This window comes from Tyto alba, unplaced genomic scaffold (assembly GCF_018691265.1).
Source record: "Tyto alba isolate M040663 unplaced genomic scaffold, T.alba_DEE_v4.0 Super-Scaffold_2, whole genome shotgun sequence".
In the NCBI taxonomy this organism is placed as follows: domain Eukaryota; kingdom Metazoa; phylum Chordata; class Aves; order Strigiformes; family Tytonidae; genus Tyto; species Tyto alba.
The window spans coordinates 12202115-12212959 of NW_024881282.1; the positions used below are offsets into that span (position 1 = coordinate 12202115).

Consider the following 10845-nt stretch of genomic DNA (forward strand, 5'->3'; position numbering starts at 1 on the left):
GAGGGGATGCTGCTCCACGGGAGGGTTTGGGGTGCCCATTACAGCTCCCAGAGAGACGAGAGGAGAATGCCGTTCGCAGATGCCTTTGCAGCATGTGGGTGGTGACATGTGGCTGGCAGCAACGGTGGTGACAGACACCCCAAAAAGGGGCAAAGTGGGTTCCCAGCAGTGCCGATATCCTGCCGCTGCTCTCCCTCTCCTTCTCCCTTTCCCTCCCCCTTAGCCAGGCTCATGGCTGAAGAGGGCAGCTAACACCTTCTTCGGGATGGTGAATCTGACTTTGCAGCATCCCCCCTGGCAGCCCCAGTGAGATTTCTGGCTGCGTCAGCCAAAATTCCTGCTGGGGACTCTGCTGCAATGCAGCACACCACACCCCCGCCAGCGCTGAGCCCCAGCCTGGACAGCCAGTGCTGCTCAGCTCTGGCCCCACACTGCCGTAAGCATCCCTCCTCCTCCTCCTCCTCCTCCCAGCGAGCCCTGATGATTTCAGGTTGCTTGGCATTATCTCCTGCGGGCAGTTGGCGTCCACAGCGTGTGTCAGCACAGCCCGGCACACGTTCGGTTTCACAACGTGCTGCCTGCAGAAAGCGCTGGCTCCCTGGAGGGATCGGCTGTGGTTTCGTATTTCATTTCCCTCGCATGCTACACCCGAATTCCAGACACTTTCTGGCTTCTGTGCTGCATGGACTCAGAGCACAGGTCCTTTGCCGTACCCAGCGGAGGCAGACGGCGCTTCCCTCGGCTCCAGGGAGCGGACCATGAAGACGTCAATTGTATTTTTGCTTTGCGTCTCAGTTTTCCCAGGCTTTTCCCAGGGCAGAGTTGTTGGAGAGGATGAAGCTGGTTTTGCTGAGTGTAATGTGTTCTTCCCTGGACAAGTCCCACCCGAGGGATTTACGAAGCCGTTCCACGTGAAAATCTGTCAGCAGTACAACAAAGAGCCGCGCTTTGCAACCCTCTACAGTACTAAGGACAAAATCCCACTTTATTCAGCTTTTAAGTATACAAAGTCAGCCCAAAATGAGGAGGAGAACTGGCTGGTTGAACCCCAGGTAAGTCAGCTTTTCCTTCCCTGTAAAGCAAATGTTCCTGGAGACTGTTTCCCCTGGGGTGAAGCCAGGGCTAGGATTTTGCAAAGGAGGCGGGAGTTCTGCTTGTTGAACTTCTTTTGATATTAATTTAACATGAGCAGAGCTTATTTTTGTGCTTGGAACTGAGCAAACAAACAGTTCCTTGTCCCACAGGGCTTTTAATGAAAGCTGGGAGGGGAGAGGAAAATCCTCTTTGACACCGGCTGATGTGCCTGTCCTGCCCAGCGAGCTATCAGGGGCAGGGAGCACTGCCGGTGGGTAGCAGGGTTAAACATCACAGTGTCAAGTCGAAGTTTGTTCTGTTGCCAACATGATCGCAGTGTTGATAAGAGCATTTTAGCTTCGCTGCACAGGGATAAAACATCCATTTGCGGTTCACCAAATTGACGCTGCAGCTTTTTGTTGAGTCCCTGTGTTGCAGACTCCAGTAGGGAAGTGAGTTGCCATATCCTGGAGCGTGCAGGCTTCAGTCAGGTCAGAAGTGTGCAGGATAAAATTAATTTCCCCTGCAGCCTTGGTGGTTTTTGTCTCCCCTGACACTTGGCATGTGTAAGCAAGTCCTTCAGGCTGTTAAATATACAGGAAATATCCTTAAAAATTTGCTGGTACCCTAAGAGAACATGTATGTTTTACTGCTCTTGGTTTTTTTTTTTTTTTGCTTTTTGTTTTTTTTTCACATTTCAGGTTTTTCAGCAGTGATCACAGGGAATTTGGTAGCAAATATCAAGCTACCCCCATCTATTAATCCCAGGAAAGATTGGCAGTGTGTGAGGGTGCTGCTTCAGGGCGGGAATGGCTGCAGCATCGGAGCAGCATGTTGGGAGTGGGGCCCTCGGGTGCTGAAAGTAGCCAGAATCAAAGCTCACCCCTGTCCCAAGAGAGTCACTGCCGTGCTCATTTTCCTCTTGTGGGGTGATGAGATACTAAAACCATGAGGTCACAGGCAGTGAAGACTTGAGATCCTATATCCCTGTCTTCACCTTGGACTGTCTCCCTGCTCTCTGGGCTGGGTTTTGGGTTGCAGGAGTTCCCAAGGGCCTTTTGGTCTGCTCTCCTTCCACTTCACAGATGGCTGTGGGAAGTGTCTGCTTGCCCTTTTAAAACAGAGCAAAGCTTTTTGTAGACTGCCATTATGGTGTTGAGGAAGGGTGATGAATTTTTAAAGCACAAAGAGGACCTAGGTGACTGAGCATCTGCTGTCACCACTGTGGAGGCAGCAAGGCAATGTGGCAGAGATGAGATCCTTTCTCATTTGCCTTAGCTGCTGATGCCCTTTGTCACCTCTAGCCACCATATCTCCTACTCCTCATGGTCTGACTCACCAGACCTGCCCAGTCAGGCTTGAAAGATGTTCCTGCCATGGAGCAGCAGGCAGCCCCTCCGCAGCTGCTTCAGTTCTCCAGCACATACCTCCAGCTGGCTCCCCTGCCCTCCCCACTCCATCCCTCTTCACCCCTCACATTGTCATCATCCCTTCCAGCACTGCAGAGCCCCAAACCTTCTGTGTCCTGCCTCCAGATTGCTCCACAGCCACAGAAATAATTGGCCAGGTGCTACCTTTAGTTGCTCTGGCTTCTCCAGAGGATCCCCATCGGTTGCTGTGGGTCTGTTCTCAGTTTATACTAATGAGTCCCCTTCACCCACTGCTGAAATGCAGGTGTCTCAGAGGTGGGAGGTAGCAGCTCTGCGGTTCACTGAAGGAACCTCAGTCTGACATAGAAAACCACTAGAAAAAAAATTATCTGAAGAATCTGTAATGAGAAGAAATCAGGACTACGAAAAATTCCTATAACTCAAGAAATAAGCACATACACCTGTCTCAGACACCACCGTGCTGGATCTGGGGGGAGAAGGTGGGGAAGAGATTTCATACCCATTATGTGTGTTCCTATCAAGGCTAGGTCAGATGGTTAGGAAAGGTCAGATGGTTGCTGAAGGAAACCCTTAACAACACCCACTCTGCAGCATATGCTCATGAGGTTATATTGCCTATTTTCTGGGTAATTTTCTTGCTAAGACAGGGATAGCTGGGTATGAGCAGGCTCAGCTGCACAGCGTCATGTGCACGCACGTGGAGATGCAGAGACACAGGAAGCAGAAAAAAATCGCTATAAAAACACTCTCTACACTCTGGTGAGGCCCTCAGGGTTGCCACATGCTTTTGTTTTTGGGTAATGATGTAAGTGGTGAGGGCACCATCTCACTCCCTGCATGCCTACCTCCTCAGGAATGTCTGTCTGAGAAACAAATGCCAAATGTAGCAGAGTCAGTAATTGGGTGAGAAGTGCGAGGAATGTTAGCGCCACCCACTGCCGATTGGCAGCTGGAAACAGTGAATTAATTCAGCAATTAGTGAAAAATTAGAGAGCAGGTGAGGTAGGCTGATGGGATGGGCACTGATGGGTCTCCCCCAGGCTTGGATCTGAAAACCTGCTCTGCTGCAGATTTCCCAGGGGTTAAGAGAAAGTCACTTAGGTGGCTTTCACCTCATTTCATTTCAGTTGTCTGAAAACCCATGGTTTTGACTCTTTCTATAGCTTAGAGAGAGATGGAAGACTCTGGGGTTTCTTTTTCTGTCCTAATGTATGACAGGCTGGATGAATCACCTTGTGTTTTCATTTGGTTGATGACTACCACCAGCCAAATGAGCAAGGTGGGATCTGCGTCGCCCAGCTATAACTACCTCTGAGCTGCTCTTGCCATCTCTCTTGGTAGACAGTCAAGAGAAACAGGTACTTCTAGAGCCACTCATGTGAATGTCCTACGACAGAAACCTCGGCATAAGATGCACTGTGCCACCTCCCTGCGACCTGTACTAAGGGTAGATGAAATATCTCCACTGCAATTGAAGGCGTAAGCATGCCTGAGGAAACAACAAGGGGAGTGGGATGCTGGAATGGTACTAGGCTGGGAAAGGTGGGAGTTAACAGTGTCCTGCACTGTTAAATGACCAAACTTGATGGAAGTTGCCTGCTCTGATAGCTGTGTGTTGCCATACTTTTAATCCCCCTCCGCCTTTGCCCCTTCTGTGAAACTGCAACCCCCACTTTATGAAACATGTCTGTATTCTTAGGTGCTCACATCCATACAGGTGTTCAGATGCATCAATTATGTTTAAATCCCCACCCTATGAATGTTTAAAGAATGTTTACCTGTCTGCTTGGGTCTTGCCCTTAGCTGTTTCAGGTTATTTGGGCAGGTGGCTTCATGGCTGACTCCATGAATGCAGATATGCTTTGGCAGTGACACAAGCCAAAAGCTTTTTGAAGTAGTGAGGAAAGGTAGCTTGCAATGCAGATTAGATGCAGTGCCTTTGGGCCTGAGCTGGAGGAGGCAGGAAAACCTCAGTTACACATGAGTTATTACTAACCATATTATGAGTTATTATAAGCATAACTTGGTGATGTCAGAGCCTTACGCATGAACAGCATACAGCCACATTTTTATCATGTTCTTTTATAATTGCACCTAAACAATCCCAATGGTATGTGCAAAAGCCTGCAGCTGAACAGGTAATCAGAGACGTATTTTCTTGATAGACACCTCAAGGTTTGTATGCATCAGCTCATAAGGAGAGAAAATTAAGTTTATACCATCTGCTTCATGTAGGGTGGGAATCTCTGCCAGGAGGCAGAGCTGACCCGTCTTGGTTCTACATGTCCTTGTGGAACAGCACCTCAGCCTTCTTCCACCATTTCCCTTCATTTGTTGAGCAGGCGGTAGGGTCCTGAAGCAGGAAAGGGGCTGCAGTGCTGCCGTGGGAGTGAGAAGGGGTGAGTGTCTCTGCAAAGCTGTCAGGCTCGAAAGGGCCACAGCACAGGGAGCTGTTTGCAGGCACAGCCTCGCACCCGTGCCCGCTCCCCCGTCACCCTGTGTTGTGGGATTAAATGCACCGAGTGCATCCCTTGTCTCATGGAACAACACCATCATCTCATCAGAACAGGCAGAATGGGTTAGGGGGGCAGGAAGGGACAGCGATTTTGTGGAATGCAAAATGTGTGGCCTCATCAGCCAATTGCAGCCCATGACTTTGGGGTGTTTGAGCAAGAGGAACAGAATAAGGCAGAAGAAGCACAAAGTAAGTCATTTTTAAGTGGTGTATTTAGAAAAAGCTACAACTTGTGCATCAGCACTTAGGACTCGCTGTGATCCTTCCAGTCCTGAAGCGATAAGCACCAGATGCTCAGAAATGAAGTGCAAGCAACCTCCTAGCAGGAGATGGGGGTAATGCAGCCCTCGGCAATGGCCAGCGTTGGCACTGTGACCAGCCTTGGTGCAGAGAAAGCCCTGAGCCTGGACTGCAGGGGCTTGGCTGATGCAGGAGGCCAGCCAGGGCTCAGTCCTATGGCAAGAGTGATGGATAGCTGCTGACAGTCGCTGGCACTGGCTCTTTCACCCTGGCTCTCAGCAAAAGCTGTTGCAGAGCTGTGAGGAGGTGATGCGGCACTAAGAGGATGCAGACTCTGGGTGAGGTTGCAGAGATGTAAATAGACATCTGTCCAAGTGCATTGCAGGATGGCCAAGGGACGAGGAAGGATGACTGGGGAATGAGTCAACGTGGAAATTGAATTGTCTGCCATAGGTGTCTCCAAAGCACATATTATATGGTGCAGTAAACAGTCTACAGGCCAGGAGCAAAGACAGGAGGTTTAACTGGGCCAGGACAGTGCTGGGAGCTGAGGGCCACAGCCTCTGAAACAGAGACTACAGGAGGCAGTGACTGTCAGAGACTGTCTGCCACCCCCAAGCTTCTACCAACACGCTCACCCTCTAATTTGGGGAAGAAGATGACAATCTGTCACACCCCCTGCAGCAGCTGCAGGCAGTGTCAGTAGGAGTGACTAAGGAGCACACAGAGCTGTGGCCACCCAAGAAAGACCTGAGCACGCCCTGGCATTTAGTGCTCCTGCTCCCACTGCTCATTGCCTCCCTGTGCATGGCTCTGTGCATGACTCCAGGACAAATTCCTGCTGCAACAATTGCCACGTCTGGCTCTGCAGCATGGGAGTGGCAGACACAAGCAGGTAGCACAGATGCCATCAAGGACCTGTGGTGATGGCATCCTCACCCATGTTACTCTGAGAGGTGTTTGGTCACAAAGGATGAGGTTCAGACTTAATGACATGGGGTTCAGACTATTAATGACAAGCCCTGAGAGAGCCCTAGGAACTCACTGCCATGTCTGTGTTCAAGGCAGGGAAGTTCAGGTCACCTGCCATGGTGTCTGACTTCATTCTGTCTTCTTACACAGTCAGTGGTGAGAAGTAAACACTTTCTCTAGGCATCTTATATACCATGTGGGTTTTTTTTCTTCATGGCTTGGATTTGTTAGTTCAGAGAAACTGAATTAAGGTGCCACAGCAGGTGCTTAAATGAACCACTGTAGGAGGTGAGAACATGGCCCTAAATCAAGCCATCTATTGGTCTTAAAAATCTCTTCTAGAAGGAAAACCACAATTTAGTAGCTTGATGCAAGATGGCTGGTGAGATTCTGGAGGTTGTGTTGTGCTGTGGACCAGACTGGAAAGATACAAGCATCCCTTGCAGCCTAAACCTGTGTTTGGTAGGGCAGCTAAGTAGAGCATACACTCCTCTGAAGCACTGCAAGGAAAATAAGGAGAGAGTTCAGGATGTGGTCTGAGGAATGGCAGGTAGGAGTAGTCATAATGGAAAATACACTTCAAGGCCCACTTTACACGTTGCTTTCTAGGAAGGAAAATTGCATTCAGTAACTCTTCTCTCTGCTATTTCAGATAGACGATCCAGAAAATGACCTGCATGAGATGGTGCATGAAGCCAATATTGTTGGCACTGTGGCCAACCTTGGTGCAAATCAAGCCCTGACCTCAGACTATGTGGGTTCTGGTTATGAGAGAGGGCTGCTCAATCCCAGCTTGATCAATGAGGAGGATTTCCAGGTGGCCACTTACACACTGACGAACGCCGTGCCTCTGAGCCCTTCTCTGAGCAGAAGCTGGCACAGAGATATTGGGGGGGTAGTGGAGCAAGCTCTGGTCCCTCACTGTTCCAAGAAGGATCAGCTGTATCTCCTTGCAGGTGCAATTCCGTCCAGTATCCGAGTTAAAGGCAAGGTGTCAGTGCCAGAGACCCTCTGGCTGGCAGCCTGCTGTGATGCTCCAGAGGGGTGGTCCCTAGGACTAGTGAAAAACATAAATGATGAAAACAGCTTGGTGGACCTCACGGTGGGAGAACTGGAGAAGCAGCTTCTAGCAGGAGTTCACTTGTTCAAGGGCAAATGTGGGGAAGACAGCCAAAGCCACGGGAAAACAGAAGCAATACTGCAAGCTGTCAGTCAGATCCGCTCTGGAGAGCAAGTAGGAACAAGCGACAACCAGGAGGCCAAAGACAGCGGCTTGGTGAGAAAAGTGGCTGGCATCATTGCTACCCCTTTCATCAAAATTCTGGAACTCCTCATCTACGTGTTTGTGGAGCTGGTGAAATTTGTGTTTTATTTTCTGTGGCTTGTAATCAAGCGGGTTGGTGGTACAGTTCTGGATGGAGTCTGTAGCCTGTGGAACAGTGTGGTGTCCTACGTTAAAGCCATCAGCATGGTGCTCATCAGCATCCCCTATGATGTGGGGAGGGTCATCGTCAACATCTTCCTGGGCTTCCTGCAAATTGTTCAAGATGTGGCATCCCTCACCTACAGGATTCTGCGCATCCCTGTGGGGTTTGTCCTTCACCTCGCTGCTTTCCCTTACCACTCCATCTGTGCCATTCCCTCTGTCCTCAGAGACGTGGCCACTGGGATCGGGGGCACCTTCTCGCTGGTCATCGATGCCACAGCTGCACTTCTGCATGGCTTTTGTTACCTGGCTGGTCACATAGTCAAACGGTTTGTCCCTAAAGGCTCCTCTGATGACTGATAGGGATGGAAACTAAGGCTGCAAAGACACGGAGTGAAGGAGGAGCGGGACAATGCTTTAAAATACATGGCCAAATGCTGTCAATTTTGTTCCGGTATTTATTGTAATGACATTAATAGTAATGAATCAACAGGGGAGTAAGAGGGAGGGCTGAGGTAACGTTGTCAGGGGCTACCACCATTGTAACTTAAGTTCTGTGTGTTGTAAAGTGTTCAGGTTTTAACGGTGCAGGCCACAAAATTTCTGTGATTTGCAGCTATCAAGGTCCTGCCTCTGGGAGAGGTGCCCTAAATGTGGTACAAGGTTATTTCTTTCCAGCTATGATAACACTGAGACCTATGCACTGGCCGTGAGTTCTGCAGAAGCTCATCCCTGCCAAGGAAGAGGTGGCGGTCAGGGTAGGATTTTAGTTACAAAAGGTTTTGTGAGACCTGGAGAAAGTAGAAGGAGGAGTGGGTGCAAATATTTGGGGTTGGGAAACAGCGGGGAGTGGGACAGGATGGGGGCAAGGTCCTGCTGTTGGCTGCACTGCTCATTGCACTGGGCTCCCACTGGTGCAGGGGATGTGATCGAGTGTACCTGGTAGTCCTCAGGCCTTTCCAGGCAGCTGGAATTGTGCAGATCTTGCTTTGAGGAAAGACCCGCTGCCCCTTCTTTTGCTTTGTGGAAAAATATTTTCCCTTAGCCATACCAAGGTCATCTTCCCCCAACCTTTTCTTGCTCTCTGGTGACCACTGAAGGTCTAAGCCCTGAAGCTTCAAGATGTGGCATTCCCTGAAGGTCTAAGCCCCTGAATGTCTCAGCCCTGAAACCCTTGTTCCTGCTCTGAAGCCCAGCAGCACCCAGGAGTCACACTTTTGGCTTTTAATCATCTGCCATCCTGCTCTGCCTCCCTTGAGAGCTGACAGCTCCCCAAGCACCCAGCAATATTTATGTGCCTAAGGTTTCTACGAGACAATGTCTGGGCTGGTGATGGGTAGCACCACAGCCGTCCTTCTGAGGCTTGTTTTGAAAGCTCACCTCCCTGGGGAAAAATTGTGCTGCTGGGTTTCCCTCTAGGGCAAAAGAAAAGCAGCTCTGCCATTACCACTGCTCTGGGTTGATGGCAGGGATGTCCTTACAGAAAAGGGACACGGGAGAGGAGATGCATGGGGAGCATGGAGGGGATTGTGCTGCTTTCACACGGGGCGATTTCATGTTTTCATAGCCCCTACCTGGAGGCAGAGTCAGAGCTGGGCAGTTGCCAGCCCTGGGCAGGGCAGGTGGGTCCCCTCGGTGCTGTGCTGGGAGTGAAGCTGGCCCGAGGGATGTCAGGGAAGGTAGTCCTGCAACTGGGAGAGAAAAGGTAGAGGGGATAGGATACTTGTGGCAAGTTACTTGCACTTGGAGATCCTGGCAGCACTCATGGAAGAGGCCTCTGCCACCCACGAGAGGAAGAGGGGTTGCATGGCTGTTGCAACTGCAGGAACCAGCATGGCCAATCTCAACCTGAGCCCTAACAGCAAAGCTTTTGGCTGGGCATTTCCCCTCTTCAGGTGATTTTGGAAACCTGGAGGAGGGAAAAAGCAGTTGTGTTGCCGCTGTCTCCCATGGGGACTATGGATTGTCAGGTGAGAGGAGAGGCAGGAGGGGGATCTGGGGTGCAGCGCTCATTTTGCTGTGCAGATACCGACCTAGTGAGCCCATGCATAAGCAGACACGTTTATGTTGGAGGAGGACCCAACCGCTCTTCTGCACTGCTGGTTCTCTCTGCTTGCTCTTCACCCCTTCTCCCCACCACCATGAGCCAGGACCCCCAATATCTGGGACACTGGAGCCAGAGTGCATGTGAGGGCTTTGCAGGGGACCATCAGGGGTTTGCAGCTGGACGAGGGGCTGTTGTGGTTTAACCCCAGTCAGCAGCAAAGCCCCACACAGCTGCTCTCTCACTCCTCCCTGGTGGGATGGGGGAGAGAATCAGAAGAGTAAAAGTGGGAAAACTCATGGGTTGAGATAAAGACAGTTTAATAGGTAGAGCAAAAGCCACGTACGCAAATAAAGCAAAACTAGTAATTCCTTCACTACTTCCATTGTCAGGCAGGTGCTCAGTCACCTCCAGGAAAGCAGGGCTCCATCATGCATAACAGTCACTTGGGAAGACAAACGCCATCACTCCGAATGTCCCTCACTTCCTTCTTCTTCCCCCTGCTTTATATGCTGACCATGACATTATATGGTGTGGGATGTCCCTTGGGTCAGTTGGGGTCAGCTGTCCCAGCTGTGTCCTCTCTCAACTTCTTCTTCACCCCCAGCCTATTCACTGGTGGGGTGGGGTGAGAAGCAGAAAAGCTTGACTCTGTGTAAGCACTGCTCAGCAATAACTAAAACATCCTTGAATTATTAACAGTTTCCAGCACAAATACAGATCTTAGCCCCATACTACCTGCTATGAAGAAAATGAACTCTACCCTGACCAAAACCAGCACAGGGGCACAGGGACACCCGTTGCTGCTGGACGAGAGCACAGGGGTGCTGCACTTCCCTGGGGCTTGGCCCACGAGGAGCTTTGGATCTCCTGGTGCAATTGCCTGCAGGAGGGAGGCTCTCAGTCTCAGCAACGTTTGCTCTGGCTGGATTCCAGGAGTCATTTGGGAGTCCTACAAACACAGATCCTTCCCTTCACCCACACCTCTGTCCCTCCCTCCAGCGTCAGGTTGGTTGTGGACCCCTGATCTGCCACAGCATCCCATAAGGAATGCCAGGGGGGTGCAAGCTGGTGCTGCCATCCCCACGGGGAACCCAGCAGCACTGTGGTGGTGGTGGTGGCCAGTCCTGGGTTGAAGATAGCCCAATTAATCAACAAGGTAACTTTGCCTCTCTGCCTCATG

General features: G+C 50.6%; 1 protein-coding gene across 1 annotated transcript; it reads left to right on the forward strand.

Moving 5' to 3' along the window:
- The first annotated feature begins 454 nt into the window (after positions 1–454).
- ENDOD1 (endonuclease domain containing 1) lies at positions 455–10593 on the forward strand. Its single transcript, XM_032990785.2, has 2 exons — positions 455–1052; positions 6845–10593. Exons 1-2 carry the CDS (start codon positions 759–761, stop codon positions 7976–7978), a joined length of 1428 nt encoding a protein of 475 aa, XP_032846676.2. The 5' UTR covers positions 455–758; the 3' UTR covers positions 7979–10593.
- The last annotated feature ends 252 nt before the right edge of the window (positions 10594–10845 follow it).

Excerpts from the sequence above, each read along its gene's own strand:
- ENDOD1 (XM_032990785.2), top strand. The coding sequence starts at position 759 with ATGAAGACGTCAATTGTATTTTTGCTTTGCGTCTCAGTTTTCCCAGGC. Across the intron at positions 1,053-6,844 it reads ACTGGCTGGTTGAACCCCAG|ATAGACGATCCAGAAAATGA; the intron begins GTAAGTCAGCTT and ends CTGCTATTTCAG.